Below are 18,151 nucleotides of genomic sequence, written 5' to 3'. Positions count from 1 at the left end.
TATACATTCATTCAATCAAAGATTGTATTATTTGAAAGTCGACAAATGTTCAGTTTTTAAGGTGTGAAAAACTATAGACGCACTTTCAAATTCGTAGTTATTTATCAATTGCTGCACCATTCCGAAGGATGACCTGTGCCATTCTAGTTGGCATACCATCGACCAGTTGACGCAAGTATTCTTGTAGGTCCCAAGAAGCACGAATTTGGGTCTTCAATTCAACGACTGACTCAAACTGACGTCCACCTTGGTAAACCAAATAGGCCAGTTGCCCCCAAACGTTTTCAATAGGGTTGAGGATATCGCCGGTAATAGTAACCCAGCCGCTCTGATTTGAATGGATTTTGTTAAACCGCACTATCAGCATATTGCTATATATAAATGCTTTGAAATGTAGATGGATTTTGGCTGTTGAATCTGACATCCAAAACACGCATTCAGAGCAAAAATCGACGAATTCGTTGTTTGGTCTCCCCATCATTGGTTCAAATCAGCATTCGATGCGAATTGCAACATGGATCTCAGAACCCTGTGCTGTGAAGAATATGCTGGCGCAATATCATCATTCGAATGTCTGTGCTTGCTGATGTATCGTCCTTTCTACAAGGTCATTCGGGAGGTACAAATGGCATTCGCCATAACGTTAATTGGATTTCATCTAGTAGTTTGTTTGAAATTCTCTGTAAGTACTAGCACGTTATATTTTACTTCATTGTAAAATTGTAGTATTGGGTTTTTGCCTTAAAATATGCATTATTTACATCGACATTACAACTATCCGGATACGTCAGCAAGCGGTCAAGGATTTGGTTCTAAGTTTTGATCCAGTAAAACAGCATACGAATCTGTCGAATACCATGTTTCCTACCGGTACGCATGCACAAGTATACAGTAAATCGTTTTGCAAAACGTAAATAATTATGGGGATGAATAAAAATACGCATACTAAATACAAATATCAGCATAAAGATGTTCAAGCGAATAATAATATGTAACTCTGTAGCGCATGTATACAGTACACGCCGTTTGTTTCCGTGGAAGTGGCAGATTCAATTCTTGGTTGACTCGCACGTGACAACTTGAATAAAGTTGCATGTGTTCTCTCGACAATGGTACACCATAATTTGAAGTAATCAAGGACCTTTCATTCTTCACAGTGATGTGTTTGTGTGCTGTTCCCGCATCTCCATGGTACTTCGAAGTAGTTTTTAGCGCTAACGTTATCGCTCGAATATTTTATTTATAACGTTATCACGAGGTCGACCAATTTCTATAGCGTGTATTAATATACGTAAACTTCGAAGTAGTAGAGGACACGAGGACCGGCGTCGCATTGGGTGCTGTTTGACCCGATTCATAGTGGCCATCTTCACACCAAATCCAATGTCCACGACGGATAATTAATCATATGCTCATAAATGTCAAATCAACACCATCACACTTGGATTGACAGGTAATTACAGTACTGTCCATGTAGAGCCTCTACATTGAAGTCGAGTAATTCCATCACAAATGGCTATTCGGCCGTTTGGACTGCCGACTTAAACTACTAGTAATACTATTATACCGTACACCCGCCGCTTCAGTACTGTACCTATGATTTCTCTATACTAATATAGTACAGTACACATAGCGAGCGGATCGGCAAATGTCGAGGCGTGTATCTAGTTGCCTCTAATTAGACAGAATTACCCAATCACCATGCGTTAAATAATTGTATCCAATGAAGTATAAGTCCCGGGATGGGTTTAGACCAATGCACGTGCCTCAATAGTCTTCACCAGTTTTGATCACATTTTCATAGGAAGCAGGGGATATACGGTTAGTAGGTAGCATTCCGTACTACTGCACACACGTAGTTCCACTTTATGGAACTCATCGTGATCACCATAAAACATCAGTGTTCTCCTGAAGCCATCTGCCCTCAAATGCACATCCCCATGCCACGTTTCAGCTGTGGATAGTTATGTAATTTGGCCTTAGCAGAGAAGCGACTTCAAGGGGAGGACACAACAGTAGTGTAAATGTGTCCCCACTGTACTGGGAAGTGTTTGGGCAATGATATGAGGTGTAAAACAAGTATTTTATATGCAAATCAAACGAATGGAACTGAATAAAATGTATGAACTAATGACAGAAACACGTCATCAAAATATACACATAGTTCAAGCTAAATTAGGTTTTGGTTTTGTACACATAGCATGTCCACTCCGTTTCGATTTACACGAATCAAACTCGGGTTTTGTCAATTGATTAGATGAATGCCTCAATGAACGATGTCGCACTTGGTTTGTGTCGTGCCTGCCATGGATGCACCGGGTCTTGTGCAGCTGAATTCGCGCGTTTATCAACGACAGCATACGACATACGAAACCCCACGAGTTGTGCTACCGGTAGTTTACAGCGAACTGTACTAACAGTATACTAGTATTACTCCGAGTAATACTCGCATTGGCAAATAACATCCGATTATGACAAGTTTTCTCTTCACCCAACACTCTTCCTTTGGCATAGTAGATGGGTGCAACATCGAAAAGGTGGCGGCGAACAAATGGACATTGCAGCTTTGGATGTCTGGTGCGGATGAGTCGCCGCTGCGGGAGGAGTCCGATCCATGGCTCGGCTCACCAGACCCTGCTTGTGTGGACTCCCTTGTAGCATGCTCGTCGATCACACCCGACGTCCGCGCGACCATCTCGGTGTGGTCGCGTGGTGCGCCATGGCTTAATCCACTGACCGAAGAAGCATCTTCAGTTCCAGTGGACTCATCCGCGAGCCTCGGCTCAAGGAAAGCCCGGCGAAATGTATGGGTATGTGCCGTGATTGTCTTACTGGGGATGCTCGGAGCAGCCATTTTGCTTGCATATGTGGCGTTTGTTCCTTCCCAGAAACATTTTTCGCCACCGCCGTCGCCGACAAGGACGATTGCACCTGAACCGGCCATTCCACCGTCTCCAACGACAAACCTCGCGCCAGGAACCACCACCGCTGTCCCTGCTTATCTGCTATACGAACCTGGCGCTTTGGTTTTGGTGAACGAATGTACGACCGAGTCCACGGTCTACTTCACACGAACGATGCCCAATGCCGTCGCCGAAGTGGGTCAGCGCGAGATGAATTCAACGCAGTACGTCATGGTCGTCCCCGGAAAGCACTGGGACGACTTCATTGCCGCAGACTTTCGTTTGGGTGAATCCATTTTCGCCACAAGTGAGTACTAGTACATATTGTAGTGGAATGATGGCCAATGAAGGTCTTGGCGTAGATTTCGCTGTCAACCGAGACTACGGCCAAGTGTTTTACTCGATTTCGACTCGCAACGGGTTCAACGTCCCCGTGGAAGTCGCGCCCATGCGCGAAGGTGCCACTCGTGACGGCTGCCCGGTCCTTCGCTGCGACGCTCATGATTGCGAGGGGCGCGTGCACGTGCAGTTCGACTGCAACTGGATCGAACGTCTCCAAGTCACGTTCTGCCCCAGCTCTTCTTTATTTATATCGTAAATATAAATGATTCTTATTTATCACTGAGGGTGAGTCGGGATGTAAAAAAAGGCCAAAATCTTCGAGTTTTTGGCAATTTCTAAGAAATCGACAAAAAATAAAATATTATCTGTCTGGATCTAAAATTTGGAGAATTCAATATTTTGCCAAATTTCGTGTTTTTCGCCAAAAAATAGAAAAGAAGCTCTAGGGACCTTTATTCTAAAAATTCGCAAGAACTGAGAATCGTCGAGTTTCTCTCAAAATCAGTTTGATCCAGACAGTCAAAAACAGGTGACAACCAAATTCTTCGATTTACTTTGAGGGTGGGTCTGGATCACATCCCAAGTTTTGTCCAAGTAATATTTCGAAAATTTGGTTCAAAGTAAATCGAAGAATTTGGTTGTCATGTATTTTTGACTGTCTGGATCAAACAGCTTTCAAAAGAAACTCGACGATTCGCATCTCTTGCCAACTTTCAGAAAAAAGGTGCCTAGAATTTCTTTTTTATTTTTTGGAGAAAAACGCGATATTTGGCAAAATATTGAAGTCTCTAAATTTTCATGTTTTGCCGATTCATAGAAATTGCCAAAATATCGACGATTTTGGCCTTGTTTTTTCATCCATAGAAAATTTTATGTCAATTAATATTCTGACAGAGAATTCCCTTTTCAAACGGGAGGTGAGATAATATTTTCAAAAATCTTCCGATTTTACCTCTGGATGCCATGACGGAATGAGATTTATTGATAGATTATCATGTTGGTGAAAACTGGACAATTGCTGTTCAAACTCTTTTCTGTCAGAAAGCAGTAAAAATTCGACGTATCATGTCAATTTATTTATGTCAGATATTGGTAGCCAAACACGCAAAAGTTGTCGTTTGAAAATTGTCAAAAGATTTCTGAAAAGTTGCAAAAAGCGGTATTTTCTGGCATTTTTTGTGGCAGCTAGAGTGGCCCACAGCGAAAATACCGGTTTAGAACGGCCAAGTTTGAACAATTTGCACAGTATATTATGTTTTGCGGTTATATATTTGTTGGAACGGAACACTAACTTGGCAAGGCGATGCACTCGATGTTGCTTGACTGAACGGAACGAATGGTTGACCAATGCCGTATAACAAATACCTGCGCAGAAGAAAGTGATGTTTCTTTTCAGTTAGTACGGCTCTGTTTCTGGCTTGTTGTGCCGGAAAATTAGGCGTTAACGAGGATTCGTGAATGTGGCTGACTTGTAAACGTTACGATGCTAACGTACACGCATCCCATTGTACAACTGACATTGTCAAGTGCGTGTTGAAAGGATTACGTGGCATCGGTTTTTTGTAAGATGACTACTCGACATGGCGGTTATAAGTAACGATTGATACTGGCGCTCGTGCTCTGAATTGGACCATGACTATATGTTGAGCGTACTAGTATCTCCATTTCCTGGGCCATTATGGCGTTGATAATGATACAAGTTGGCGGCACTCATACAATATGATGAGATGACAACATTGAAGAAACCTCGATTTCTTATATTGTTAATTTATATATATATTTTTGAAAATAGCCCTTTTGAAACTTTGAAGTATACCATGATTAGTGGAAAAAAAAACAGAAATTAAGAAGGTGCAGTAAGTTACTAGTTATTCCCAGCAATATGAAGCATCATTGTGTCTTGCTTGCTGATGATCTTGAAACGTTACTGTAATAAATGGGTTTCATTTTTTAAATATATTACGCACCCATTTTACAATTCGGTGCGTATATAAAGCAACATGAGGTGCAGAAGCTAGGATCTGTTGCAAAAACAAAGAGATGGCGAAGGACGTGTTTGTGCGCGTCGCCCTCTTCTGCGGCCTGTTTGCCATCCAATGGTACATCATTGTCCCCACGTGTCATGCCTCATGTGCCTACCAATTTCCAGCAGTGTAACAGTCTTGGGCAGCGTCACCCGCGACACGATCTTCCTGCGCGTGTATGACTCGCGGTACATCTCCCACATGGTGCTCGTCATGTCGTTTGCGACGGCGTATGCGTCCACAGCGATTTCCCAACTGCAGCAGCGAGGTACGTTGTTGGTGAGTGTTGAATGCGATGCAACGATCCGTAGGTGTCCTTGCCAGCACGATCGCATGTGCGTTTCCTGCCGTGTCGTCAGTCGTGATGCTAGTGTTTTGGGGTGTCTTGATTCACGTGCCGGCGTTGGTGCACGTGACAAGCATCCTCCTGTACATGTGGGTCGAGATCTCGGGGCAGCTTCTGGCCCAGCAGTTCTGGGACACGTGCTCCGGTGCGTTCAACGTGACCGAGTCCAAGCAGTACTTTGGCGCGATCACATTTGGCTCGACGATCGGCACCCTCTTCGCCAGCTTTGGACTCATTCCCATCATGCGAACGTACGACGTGTCCACGGAAGGCACGCTGGTGGTCGTGGCGCTCCTACAGGCCACGATCGGGCTCTCCATGCTCGTAGTCACGCCGATGTTTCGAGCCAGACCATCCAACACGACGTAACAAACCAATCCCCGTTTCCACAGCGCCAAAGTGTTATATATTCGTCCTTTGACTAATAGACCGCCGCCAAGGGGGGGTCCTCCCACGTCTGTGATATCGGAGATCCAACGACGGTCCTACCTCAAGCACGTGTGCTTCTTTGAATTCGGCGCCACCGTCGCCAGAGTATTTGTCGACTACTCGACGTTGGCCATCCTTGGCCAGTACCCTGAAGCCACTGTGAAGGCCGCGCTCGGGTCCATCAACGGCGTGCAAAGCTTCCTCATGATGCCACTCCAGGTACGTACTAGTTAGTACCTAGTACTCAATGCCGTTGGACGAGTAGGTAGTAGGTAGTACTCAATTTCTACGGTGTAGGTCGTGGCCGGCCCATTGTTTACGTACTTTGGTGTCATGTACGGAATCAGCACGTTGCCGTTGGCCGTGCTTTTGTTTGGCGTGACGACGTACATGTCATCGGTATGTTGTTTTTCTTACCCTTCCAACCACAGAACAAGGCATCGCTGTCGTCTTCGTCTTATCTACCCTTGCATATATATATATATATATAAATATGGTGATCGATAGTCGTCGATGCTGTTGATTGCCAGTCGCGCCATGTACAACAGCGTCACATATGCGATTTTCAATCCGGCGCGGGAGCTGCTGTGGCTGCCGCTCCATGCGCAAGACCGCAGCAAGTTCAAAAGTTTCGTCACGGGGCCATTCCGGTCCCTTGCACGAGTGCTCGGCGCCCTCTTATCCATGGCGCTGACGTCCGACGTCGTGACTTCGTACTGCGGGTCCAGCGCTGTCAGGTACACTGATCGATTCCAGCTACATCGATCTAAATATATATTTAATATATATATATATCTAGCATGGGCGTGATCGTGCTGGGGCTGGTTTGGTTTGGGGATGCGCTGGCAGCACGCCAAGCGTACGCGGCCGAGTTTTATGCGTCGCTAAAGAAAGGGCACATGGACGTAACGTCGTCGCATCTCGTGGATTTCACCACCGATCAGGTTGGATCATTTGAGATTTGTATGGAATCTCGCTGGACGTTGTGATTGGTTGAAATCTCCTTGTCTTATCTGTAAAAGAGCCAATCAAACCCATCCACTCAAAAGTTATATGGATCGTCGATTCGATTCGACGGGGGTTTGGAGAAACTTGAATCCACAATAGGTTGTAATTGCGTTTGTCGTACTAGTAGTACTAGTAGTACTACTAGTATGTTGGATCCATGACTCATGATTTCATTCTAATAGTTTGAGCCTTTTATTTTCTCACGTGGAGGACGTTATATATATTTGGTTCTGATTTAGATGCAGCAACTCAACAACAAATACATAGAGGAGTTCGTTTAACTGAAATATTAAAACAAGGTTTAAATGTTGAAGATCATATTGTTATTATTTTTTAGGTGTAAGAGGTTTTTTAGATAAAATTGAAGAAATTTTTTCTCCATTTGAAGAATCTTGGTTACAATTTATTAAAACTAAACATAATAGTATTTTAAATGAAATTCATTTTATATGGAATTAATTTATTATTATTTTAACAATAAAAATATTGTTATTATTTATTATGTTTTATGATCAAACTTTTATTATTATTTATTTGATTGTAGATCGATTTGGTGCACAGTACGCTGGCACAAGGCGAGCCGACCCGCATTGCGTTTGTATTGGGGTTCATTCGACCTCCCCATGTGCCAATGTTCCACAAAGTATGTACTACGCGAGAAATGTCCACTAGTAATACTAGTCGTGCTACTAGTACTACTACTACGATGTATATTGTAGGCATTGCGAAGCGTGTTTTACCGCGCCGAGACGTCGCTCCCGACCAAGCTGAAGCTGCTGCAATTGCACGTGGCGTTCAAGACCCAACAGCCCCATGACACCGCCGATGACTTGTGTGACATGTTTCAATTGGACGACCTCGTCACGTTGTACGATGACCTCGCCAGTCCCCGGCAGTTGCGCCTCGCCGCTGTCTTGGCCTGTGGCTCCTCCCCCCAGGCGCTGGGCCGACTGCAAGCGCGCTTGGACTCGGAGACGGACATGTCGCTGCGGGTGGGGGCCGCCATCGCCGTGCTCCGGGCGTCGGAGTGGATGGACGAGAAAGCGATCATGTTGCTGCAAAAGTTGCTGCACGAGCCGCCGGACGTCAAGGCCAAAGTAACGTGTCTGCGCATCGTGGGCAAAGAGTTGCCCGAGCTGCTCGGCAATGGGTACTTGGTGTACCTGCTCCACCAGAGCCAAGAGTCGCGCATCGTCCACGCCGCCCTCGAGTGCTGCCGCCAGAGCCAGCGCACGTCGCCCATGCTCGTGCCGGCGCTGGTCAAGTGGCTGGCGGAGGCGTCCTTCCGCCCCCAAGCGCTCGACGCGCTCGTCACGTTCCCGCCGCCGGTTGTGTGGGGCCCGCTCGTGGATTTTCTGGAGAAAGCGCTCGACAGAGTGAGCTTGGACGGGACCTTGGGCGGCGTGCGGTGCCTCGAGATGGGTCAGTTTCCGCCGCACGCCAAGGCCGAGGTGCTGCTCAACATGATGGACTCGTTGGTGGAATTGGAGACGGAGATGACGTTGCGGCGGGTGCTCGAGCTCCGCCAACGCCTGCCGCTGTGGGAAGTGCTGGCGGACGCCCTTGTGGGCACGGACACCAGTCACAACGAAGGGCACCGCGTGGACGGCGTTGCCGCGGCGTGCATTTTCACGGCATATCAACTGAGTCATGTGCGGCGGCAGTTGGCGGACGGGGGCGGACGGGATGGGCTGCTGGCGCAGGTGCTCGAAGAGGCGCTCGACACCCACCTGCGCGTGGTGCTGAAGCTAGTGTCGGCCACGTTTCCCCGTGGCTTCAACATCCACGTGCTGATTGAAGGGTTGCATTCCGATGTCCCCGAAGTGCTCTCTGCCGTTCAAGTAGGACCTATCTATATTATATATCCAATGGGATATTCTGTACCTTAGGAAGTGCTGGAGACGCTGCTTCGATCAACTGTCAAGCACACCCTAACCCCGTTGCTGTTTCCCCAATCCCCCAAAGCCCCCGCCGCCCTTCAAGTTTGTACTGTGTCACATATTTACCGTAGTGTTCAGCGCACTTTGTATGAAGTAGATTCTGAAGCGCGTCGAGGGCGTGCAAGGGCAGAGCAGTCTCGAGATGGTTCAACAGGCCATGACAGACCCGTCAGTGGACATTGAGCTCGCTTGTTTGGCCCTCGAACACTACTTGGGACTGGCGACCAAGGCGGTTGATCTGAACGACGTCGTCGTCCTCTCGGAAGCCCACGCGTTGAGGCTGATGCAGCACCCGATTGCTCAGGAAGTCGTGAGCCGCACGTTCCTGTGGTACGTGATGCTAGTATTGTGGTATATTCGATACGAATTTCCACACCCCGTCGAATCGAATCACGAATCGACGCGATTGGCTAATCCAATTTTGAGTGAATTTGATTGGCTCTCAGAAAGGACAAATGTATATTGAACCAATCACAACTCCAGCGTGATATTCAATATTGATCAGACAAACCACGCGAATTTTGAAAGTTTTTTTATAGCGAATATTCACAATATATTATTGTCTTTCATTTACCCAAAATTTGACTGACTTTTTTGCTGATTCGCCAAATCTATCGGTCGATTCTTCGTACTGACGTTTGTATGTAAAGATCGCCCAGTATCACACTAATTTCGGTCACACACTAATTCGATGATGAAATGGTTGAAGAGTTGATTTGATTGGCCACTTGATTCGTGTTGTGGGTTTTGATTGGTCGTATATCGATTGTCTGAATTCGATTTCGTGATTCTGCTCATTCGATTGAGCACCCAAACACTCCAATTTCGATATATATCGACTTGGCTCAATATTTTGAGGTGTTCCTATCATGTCCAATATGAATGATTGAATCCTCCATGGTAGTGACTCAACTGACCGAGCCAAGACGGCGTTGCAGCACATATTCCAAGCCATTTCGTTGCCAAGCCCAGACACTGGAGCAGCTGCCGTCGCGCCCCTAGCTTTTGTCGATGTACGACGTTCAGTTATGCAGTCGATATATATATGTATATGGCCAAACAGTCATCCCTTATCCTTAGGTCGTGACGAGCTTGCGTACTTGCGCCTTATTTCGGTCCATCAACGTGCTCGAGTTGATTCAAAAGATCGCCTCGCACTTCTGCCAAGTGGTCGTGTCGGGTGGGTCGGTGGTCGTGGCCGAAGGCGATGCGGGTATATCGATTGTACAGTGTCACATGTTTTTGTGTTCTCCATTCATGTGGCTGTGTGGTAGCCACCCACATGTACGTAATTGCGACGGGGTCGGTGCAGTTGCACCAGAAGTGCCACGGCGCACTTTTAACGACGCTGCACCCTGGGGCGTGCGTGGGGGAGTTGGCCCTCTTGACGTCCAAGGGCACCCACCCGACGACCGCGACGGCGCAGTCGGCGTGCGTCCTCCTCGGCATCTCCCGTCAGTCCTTCAACTCGCTTATGCAAACCCACACGGCCGTCGCGCGCGGGGTGCTGGATGCGCTCGCGTCCGCCCTCCAGTGGTCATATGTTGTGAGTCGCCCCCAGGAAAAATTCAATAGTACAACCATGGTGAACGTCGTGTGGGTAGGTACGCAGTTCGACCGAGGGGGGGGTGGACGACAAGGCTGCCAATCGGCAGTGGCTCAAGCGGCTCGTGTCGCATGTGAGCCACGTGGACAAGGCCGCGTCTGCGATGCTGGCGACGATCGGGCGGCATCGGTCCAAGTCGGAGGTGCCGCCGACACAAGCGCGGAAAGAGGTGGTTCCGCAAGGAGAAACGACGGAGGAGGTTGTTCCGACGTTGAAGCAACGGGGAGGACGCCGGACGAAGAGTCACCTGAGGGAGTGCTCGACGTTGTTGGACTTTGCCGTTTCAGCCGCCGTCCAGACACACGATCACGACGACGACATGCATTGTGCCCGTGTGACCATGACACACTTGGAAAAGTGTTTACACTTGAAAGCATCCCAGTTTATGAAAGACATGGACGATGACCAAGTACGTTTGTTGCTCAGTGTCACAGCAACGATGGATGATTGTGGTGGTAGATTGCGGCCGTGGCCCAAATGGCCCAAGTCGTGGTCTTGGCCAACGGAGCAACTTTGTACGAGGACGGGTCGGCTGCCACGAGGATGTACGTGGTCGTCCAGGGATGTGTCGTGTCGAAGGCTTCCGACGGGGAAAATTCCCACCACGAAACGTTTGAACCCGGTGATTCGTTGGGCGAATGGGTACGCTCCCAAAGGATGAATCCCAATCATATATAACATGATGGGATTCTGATAGTCGTTCAGCCGCGGGGCCACGCACATGAGCACCGCCACGGCGCTGTCGACGCACTTGTCGGTGGTTCTGCTCGACATCCCCGCAGTGGAGTTTGTCGAATTGGCCGAGAAGCACGTCAAGTTGCTGCACTTGGTGCTGGCGTGGCTGTCCCGAAAGATTACGATCAAAATGAACCTTCCACAGGACTTCCACCTGGTGACGCCCCAGCCGCTGTCGCCCATCGGCAGCCCCCGCCACCCCCACTCGCCGCCGCGGAAAATGTGGTCGGACGAACACGCCAAGGGCAACGACAGCCAAGAGTGGGGTACTGTGACCTCCATGGCACTAAGACAGCGCCAAATGACCATCTAATTGCAAGCAACAACATCACGTTTAACCCGAAAGGAGCTCATGGGAGCTTGTTAGGCTAACCGGTTGTTGTTAATAATCCAGACTTCAATTTATGGTTAATTAACGTTGGTTAGTTTTTACTACTACGCATTACGCTTACGCATTACTAAAGCTTACGTGGATATATATATTAATATTAACGTTACGTATTTACTTCGAGTGCGTATTACTATTAATACGTAGTACTACGTAGTACTATTAATAGTATTAATACTATTATAGTACTACTCCCGAGTACTACGTAGTACTAACTGTAAGTACAGTATTAATAGTACAGTACTATTAACGTTATGTAAACTTTGTAATGCGCAATTACTGTACTTCGAAGTAAGCGTAGTACAAAGTACCTGGTACTACGTAGTACCAGGTACTTTGTACTACATAATATGTATCGATTATGAGAGGATTGTTCTCAGTTCTTCACCTATTTTTATTCAAAGAATGAAAAAACGCGTTTATTAGATATGGAACTATATTATGTAATACGGTGATAAATCACTCATGTTGAAACTTTGCAACATCGCTTTACTGTTAACGTTAGCGAGAATATCAACATGAAGATGTGTTTAACTGTAAATGCTCGCTTTGTAGCTTGGCCTGTGAGCTACAACGCTCATATTAACTGTTTATCGCTAGCTAGCATTTATGCAGCAAAAATTATTACTAAGGCTCCCTCACAGCTGTCGACCACTTCCAGTTAACGTTAACTTATTGTTAGTATGGTGCACGTCATCTATAAACTACCAACTTTTCACAAAATTTTCTGACTTCTATTTCATATTCATTACTCAAATTTTCAGCAAATTGAGACGTAGAATCGACAGATCTCAATGTGGTGAAGAAATTCTACGTCTCATATTCAAATTTGGTGATGAATTGGTCCAGAAATAGATATTTAACCTAGCGGTATTTTACATGGGCGCTAGGATATTTGGCCATAGGGGTGGCCGCTGAGATGTATCTTGATTTTTGTATGTAACTCTTATCCGTATATAATATCCGGAGGCAGTTTGGACCTTTAACCTCCCACTCCAGTGATAAAACGCATGAAATCGGTATTTAACGTATCTGGAATTTGGGTTTAACTACATTAATTGCACGTTAAATAATAAAACCTTCACTCTTCAATTTGGCCAGCTGGAAGTTTTTAGATGAAGTGCACCATAGGTTTTTCACTGATTTGTTCATAACATTATTATTATCCCGATTTACGTATCCGGATAATAAATGCCATTGTGTCACAGGTTTCAGCCCAACAAAATCTCAGCGCCAAAATCATGTTGGCACGGTCCATGACTCGGTGGTTTGGCACGTCCACCCGCTTGCAAGGCGTGGTGGTGGGGCATATCGTCAAGGTAACGAGCCATCCGCAAGCAGAGCGACTGAACATCTGTGATGTCGCAATTGCAGTCGGCGCCGACCCGGTCCAAATCATCTGCGGCGCCCCCAACGTGCGCGAAGGCATGAAGGTTCCTGTGGCGACAGTCGGGACCAAGTTGACTTTCCGAGTGCCTAACCCCGAGGATGCAGGGGGTGCTTTGGTGGACAAGATGGTCAAGATCAAAAGGTCCAAGTTGCGTGGCGAAGTCTCGAACGGCATGATTTGTTCCGAGGAAGAAATCGGCGTCGGCGAAGACAGCAGCGGCATCATGGAGTTGTCGTCAGCGTCCATCGTGGGCACACCTTTTGCCGAGTACTTGGCAGAGCTAGAGAAGTTACACGTCATCCAAGACCAACTCCACCACGATTGATAGATTAGTCGACCTTAACGTCATTAGACTTCATGTCAATCTACGACCATAGCAAGTGTAGCCCCAGCTCATGCGTCGTCGTGTGGCCTTCATGAGGATGCCATTGCATCATGCTAATGTGCGACTACACTTTGCGGTCAAACGTTTTCCCCGTGATTGTCTTCTTGGAGGTCTTGGCCGGATCTTTCGCTGGCTGGGCTCGGTTCAGCACTACATAGACAACGTGAACGTCTTGGGTTTAGTATGGGTACACGACGACAATGGGGATGAGTACACGACGATGGTGATTACCTTGCAAGAGCAAGTCCACGCGTTTGCGCATGCGAATATGCAGGTATGTTTTGGACGCTTTGATATGGTAATGCAAGTAGTTGCGGAAGCCTTGGAGCAACGTGCACGCGTTTTCACGCTTCGCCTCCGAGTCAATGTGGCTCTTAAAGATAGCTACATTGCCATTGAGATATACAACGATACATGCGAGCGACGACGTACCAAAGCTGAGGTAGCCGACGTGGTCGGGGCTCGTGTGCAGGCCAGACGCGGCGCGCAGCTCAAGCGGAGGGTCCTTTCCAAAGCTCACGGGCGGCGCATTGTTGACATGTCGACGGGCTTCAGCGAATTCCTATGTCCCAGTAAGTCATGCTTGGGAATTTGTGGTATAGCAAGGGTTGGAGTACTTGGAGAAAGACGCGCGCAATGGCCTGGTCCGTTCGGTCTTGAAAGGCCACGGAAAACACAATGACAATACGGTCTTCCTGCGGGAGGACGTAGATGGTCTCTTGGCGTCGGAAAGGGATTTGGATCGGGCTCAGCACCTTGGCTTGGCCGGCATGCAGCGCGAGGAAGCAACTACGGTAGCAACAACTCAGCAACGAATAGTCGTTAAACATAGAGCACGCACTGGTTTAATGGCGCGCTCAGAATGTTTCGCTTGAGGGACGCAATGCGATGCACGACGTTGGCTATTCAAACAGTGGGAACGCGTGGTCATGACCAAGCGTGTACTGTACCGGCATCCTGGGGCGAGATGGTGTCGACGTTCGCGACCAACGTCAGCTCAAACCCAGGCTTGGGCGTCGTGATTTGGAATTCAGGATACACCTTGGCCAGCATGTTAGCCGCGCCAAACCTGTCCATTACCCATGAATCCACCATACTCGGACTTGATGTGCACGAGACGTACTTTTGGAGCTCGATGTACGGGCGATAGGCCATCGACACAGCCAACGTCGTGCCTTGAATAGAAATGTCGTATTGCACATCTACGAATGCGCGTTGTGAATCACATGAGCCGCCAGGACGTGTCAACGACGATACCGTCAAAGTCACACAAGCGAATCTCCAGGGGTTCCACCGGTCGCGGCGCCCTATTCCATGATGAGATCACACATGTGTGACGCCTCCCCGTCAGTCTTACGTCTCGCCCAACCGGCCCAGGAGTACTTCTTGGACGATCTTGCTCTCGCTCTCAAGGAAGATCATCGCAGCCTTTTTTGGTCACGTGGATTGTTGGAATCGCTTTCCGGATATATCCGGATACAGACCAAACTCTGCGGTCGAAAACACTTGCCCATTATAAATGCTCTCATTTGAGAGTATTAGATTCACATAGCATACAAATATCAAGTTTATTCCATTGAGAGTGATTTGAGAGTGTACTTCGATCGCAGATTACGTCGAACCGGATACGTCGAGATTGCATATATAAAAGCGAAGTTCGAAGTTCTACGTCCAATTCAAAACGTTGAACTTCGTAAATAGCTCGTGAAATTGTATTACCTTGCAGAATGTATGCCGAATGTCCCAATACTATTGCCGCCGCGTACATTGGCGTAAGACAGGCGTCTGAAGGTCCGACTGCGCAGGAGGACGAGAGGCGAAGGCGCAGCGATAGAGTCTGGTCATGCCCAAGCAGACAGTGACGCCCTTTGGCAGGGTGCAAAGCCCCGAAGAGAGGGAGACCGCCATGACCGCCGCCGCAGCACCCCGGCGGATCGAGTCGTCGCGAAAGCACACGACATTTGCCACACCAAGAGGTGACCTCACCCCACATCATGCAGGTCCTGGCATTTGCATGCACACCCCTATTAGCGAGAAAGACGAGTATGTGTTCCAAGTGCGCTGCAAAGCCATGGAAGAAGTGAACGTGATCCTCAGCCACGACGACAGTGACTCGACGATGAAAGCACGGCAAGCAGCAGCATGCGACTCGATGAAGCAGTTCTTTTGGCGGACAGCGTCGACAAAGGAGAGCACCCTCATGACAATGTTCAACTTCTTCCACAACTCCAGGACCGAGGAATCGTACCAACTAGACGCGAGCCAGCAGTCCATCAACCAATCGCAGGTGGTGCTGTTCCTGCTGATCGTGTCTCGCGTGGCGATGGCCGTGTGGTGGTTCCACACCAAGAACGACGCGCCCCTTGTGGGCATGGAGCTCATCGCCGACAAATATGCAGATCCGTTCCATTGGATGTTCCTCCCGTTCGGGCTCGTGGCGGTGCTGCCGTTCCGGTGCTTCAACTCGTGGGGCAAGACCAAGTTGATTGCGTACTGGATCCGTCGGTACTGGAAGCACATTGTGACTGTCATCTTGATGCTGTTCTGCGTCGGGTACTTGATCTACTACAAGATGGTGCACCGGGCCATGGCGGACGACTTCCAACGCCGTCATAGCCAGACCACGTGTGGCCAAGACGCGCCGAGCTCGCTCAATGGGGTTGCGACAATGTTCGACCTCGTCACAGAGTCCATCTCGGGCCTGCAAGACCATCTGTACAACATGTTTCTCATCAACGTGATCGCCACGTCGTTGGTACTGTGTCTCACGCTCAAGCTGGACTTTCCGCAGGTACGTTAGTTGCATCCAACTTGTATGCTGTATGGGGGGAGGGGGATTCTCATGTGTATTATGTGGGGGGGATGGTGGTGTAGGCGGTGCTGGTGCTGGGCAGTTCGTTTCTGTTTTACTTGTTGGACTGGGCGTTGGACGCCCCCGTCAACCACGTGTACCGGGCGTGCAATTACTTTGTGTTTGCGTTTGCCATCGTGTTGCCCATCGTGACGGGGCTCACGGCGTTTTACTTCATCGATCGAGATGCCCGCATGGCGTTCTTTTCCAAGGTCGACGCCGAGCGGGTGAACACGGCGCTCAAGCATGGCGTGACCGTGAATCGTCTGCAGTACCAAACCCTGGGCCGCGTCGGGCCGTTCGAAGAGCAATTGCTGCTCGAGGTACACACATATAATACCTCTCTGTGTTTTCTCATATTGATTCGTTGCTGGGGTAGTTGCTGGCCAAGACCCCTGAAAACGCGCTTATCCACAACGTGTCGATTCCATTCGAGGACTTGACGCTGCATGAACTCATGACTGAACATGCCAAAGGCGACGTCGTGCGTGGCGAGTACACTGGCCTTCGTGTAGCTATCAAACGGTATCCACACACTATATACTATATATATATATATATATATACATTTATCCATGATACAATACATTTATATATATATGATTATAATAAAATATTTGTTCAATATATATATATATATATATAAAATAATAATAAAATATGTGTTCAATATATATGTATATATCATTATAATACAATATTTGTTCAACTTTTATACATACATATATATCATTATAATAAAATATTTATTCAATATATATATATATATCATTATAATAAAATATGTATTCGATATATATATATCATTATAATAAAAACATATTTGTGTTTGTGTGGTGGTAGGTTGAGTGTGTTGACGCGGGAAACGGTGGTGGAATTCAAAGCGCACGTCGAGTTGCTGGCGTGTCTTCGGCATCCGAACGTCGTGCAGTTCATCGGCGCGAGCTTTGACGCGCTCTTGAATCTGTGCGTGGTGATGGAGTACATGGAGAAGGGCGACGTGTACACCCTTCTGCGGACGCCCATGGCTCTCGAGTGGAACGACCCGCTGCTGCAGATCGCCATCGACGCCGCCCAGGGCATCGCGTACCTCCACCACAGCAACGTGATCCACCGAGACTTGAAGAGCGAGAACCTCCTATGCACGGCCACATATGCGTGCAAAGTGTCGGACTTTGGCGAGTCCAAGCAAGTGCAGACGCAAGAGTGCCTCGAGACGATGGTCGGTACGCCGTACTGGCTCGCCCCAGAGATTTTGAGGGAGACGCCGTACCAGAACAAGGTGGACTGCTACAGCTTTGGCATTGTGCTGATTGAACTCGAGTCGCGGCGGGACCCGTACTTTGACTGCGACGACATGAGCACGATTGACATCATGATGCAAGTGGCCATGGGCACATTGCGTCCGACGATCCCGGCGTCGTGTCCGCCGCGGCGCCGCGCACTGATCGACCAGTGCTTGGCCGACACGCCCCAGGACCGGCCGTCCATGGTGACCATCTTGAAGGCGCTGCAGACAGACATTCGCGACGAAGTGCTGGGGGTGAATTTCTCCGACCCGCAGCAGAATCGGCGCCAGTTGCTGCAAAAGCACCAAATGCTGAATCGAAGGGGGTTGCACGAAGTGCTCGCGACGACCGACCAACACTCATAGTAGACAGGCCTCATATAAAAAATCGTAATTATTGTGAATTCGCTATAAACTTCCAAAATTCGCCTGGTTTGTCGAATCAATATTGAATCACGCTGGAGTTCTGATTGGTTGAATTTACGTGTCCTTTCTGCAAGAGCCAATCAAATCCAC

The 18,151-nt window shown here is 48.1% G+C and overlaps 5 protein-coding genes across 6 annotated transcripts; 4 read left to right on the top strand and 1 right to left on the bottom strand.

The window, feature by feature from the left end:
- Positions 1-2,468: 2,468 nt before the first annotated feature.
- H257_01270 (hypothetical protein) lies at positions 2,469-3,519 on the top strand. The gene is made up of 2 exons (XM_009824392.1): positions 2,469-3,210; positions 3,266-3,519. Exons 1-2 carry the CDS (start codon positions 2,472-2,474, stop codon positions 3,499-3,501), a joined length of 975 nt encoding a protein of 324 aa, XP_009822694.1. The 5' UTR covers positions 2,469-2,471; the 3' UTR covers positions 3,502-3,519.
- Positions 3,520-5,252: 1,733 nt separating this feature from the next.
- Positions 5,253-11,743, top strand: H257_01269. Of its 2 annotated transcripts, XM_009824390.1 has the most exons (17): positions 5,253-5,344; positions 5,395-5,537; positions 5,581-5,980; positions 6,044-6,263; positions 6,342-6,443; positions 6,552-6,781; positions 6,844-6,988; positions 7,597-7,695; positions 7,772-8,893; positions 8,942-9,034; positions 9,090-9,322; positions 9,897-10,005; positions 10,073-10,205; positions 10,267-10,538; positions 10,597-11,007; positions 11,058-11,240; positions 11,296-11,743. In XM_009824390.1, the coding sequence occupies exons 1-17, from the start codon at positions 5,286-5,288 to the stop codon at positions 11,644-11,646; spliced, it is 4,305 nt and encodes a 1,434-aa protein (XP_009822692.1). In that variant the 5' UTR covers positions 5,253-5,285; the 3' UTR covers positions 11,647-11,743. The 2 variants fall into 2 exon arrangements, with proteins under 2 accessions (XP_009822692.1, XP_009822693.1); XM_009824391.1 differs by having other exon boundaries at positions 10,073-10,538.
- A 1,186-nt stretch (positions 11,744-12,929) lies between these two features.
- H257_01267 (hypothetical protein) lies at positions 12,930-14,969 on the bottom strand. The gene is made up of 9 exons (XM_009824388.1): positions 14,854-14,969; positions 14,754-14,803; positions 14,620-14,698; positions 14,447-14,565; positions 14,338-14,398; positions 14,114-14,285; positions 13,929-14,058; positions 13,728-13,880; positions 12,930-13,646 (listed from the first exon to the last, which is right to left on the bottom strand). The coding sequence occupies exons 1-9, from the start codon at positions 14,916-14,918 to the stop codon at positions 13,561-13,563; spliced, it is 915 nt and encodes a 304-aa protein (XP_009822690.1). The 5' UTR covers positions 14,919-14,969; the 3' UTR covers positions 12,930-13,560.
- H257_01268 (hypothetical protein) lies at positions 12,931-13,586 on the top strand. The gene has a single exon (XM_009824389.1). It carries the CDS (start codon positions 12,963-12,965, stop codon positions 13,434-13,436), a length of 474 nt encoding a protein of 157 aa, XP_009822691.1. The 5' UTR covers positions 12,931-12,962; the 3' UTR covers positions 13,437-13,586.
- A 249-nt stretch (positions 14,970-15,218) lies between the features above and the next one.
- Positions 15,219-18,093, top strand: H257_01266 (TKL/DRK protein kinase). The gene is made up of 4 exons (XM_009824387.1): positions 15,219-16,287; positions 16,371-16,670; positions 16,727-16,872; positions 17,191-18,093. The coding sequence occupies exons 1-4, from the start codon at positions 15,340-15,342 to the stop codon at positions 17,999-18,001; spliced, it is 2,205 nt and encodes a 734-aa protein (XP_009822689.1). The 5' UTR covers positions 15,219-15,339; the 3' UTR covers positions 18,002-18,093.
- The last annotated feature ends 58 nt before the right edge of the window (positions 18,094-18,151 follow it).

Source organism: Aphanomyces astaci, assembly GCF_000520075.1.
Source record: "Aphanomyces astaci strain APO3 unplaced genomic scaffold supercont1.2, whole genome shotgun sequence".
Taxonomy (NCBI): Eukaryota; Oomycota; class Saprolegniomycetes; order Saprolegniales; family Verrucalvaceae; genus Aphanomyces; species Aphanomyces astaci.
This window is presented reverse-complemented; position numbering and strand designations above follow the sequence as displayed.

What these genes read in the sequence shown, in the direction of transcription:
- H257_01270 (XM_009824392.1), top strand. Translation starts at nt 2,472, where the DNA reads ATGACAAGTTTTCTCTTCACCCAACACTCTTCCTTTGGCATAGTAGAT. An exon ending in TGAATCCATTTTCGCCACAA is followed by an intron (nt 3,211 to 3,265) that starts GTGAGTACTAGT and finishes GTCTTGGCGTAG; the next exon opens with ATTTCGCTGTCAACCGAGAC.
- H257_01269 (XM_009824390.1), top strand. Translation starts at nt 5,286, where the DNA reads ATGGCGAAGGACGTGTTTGTGCGCGTCGCCCTCTTCTGCGGCCTGTTT. An exon ending in GTGAGCCGCACGTTCCTGTG is followed by an intron (nt 9,323 to 9,896) that starts GTACGTGATGCT and finishes CCTCCATGGTAG; the next exon opens with TGACTCAACTGACCGAGCCA. An exon ending in AAGACATGGACGATGACCAA is followed by an intron (nt 11,008 to 11,057) that starts GTACGTTTGTTG and finishes TTGTGGTGGTAG; the next exon opens with ATTGCGGCCGTGGCCCAAAT.
- H257_01268 (XM_009824389.1), top strand. Translation starts at nt 12,963, where the DNA reads ATGTTGGCACGGTCCATGACTCGGTGGTTTGGCACGTCCACCCGCTTG.
- H257_01267 (XM_009824388.1), bottom strand. Translation starts at nt 14,918, where the DNA reads ATGATCTTCCTTGAGAGCGAGAGCAAGATCGTCCAAGAAGTACTCCTG. An exon ending in CATCTCGCCCCAGGATGCCG is followed by an intron (nt 14,399 to 14,446) that starts GTACAGTACACG and finishes CTGTTTGAATAG; the next exon opens with CCAACGTCGTGCATCGCATT. An exon ending in TTGCGCGCGTCTTTCTCCAA is followed by an intron (nt 14,059 to 14,113) that starts GTACTCCAACCC and finishes ACTGGGACATAG; the next exon opens with GAATTCGCTGAAGCCCGTCG.
- H257_01266 (XM_009824387.1), top strand. Translation starts at nt 15,340, where the DNA reads ATGCCCAAGCAGACAGTGACGCCCTTTGGCAGGGTGCAAAGCCCCGAA. An exon ending in AAGAGCAATTGCTGCTCGAG is followed by an intron (nt 16,671 to 16,726) that starts GTACACACATAT and finishes TTGCTGGGGTAG; the next exon opens with TTGCTGGCCAAGACCCCTGA. An exon ending in CTTCGTGTAGCTATCAAACG is followed by an intron (nt 16,873 to 17,190) that starts GTATCCACACAC and finishes GTGTGGTGGTAG; the next exon opens with GTTGAGTGTGTTGACGCGGG.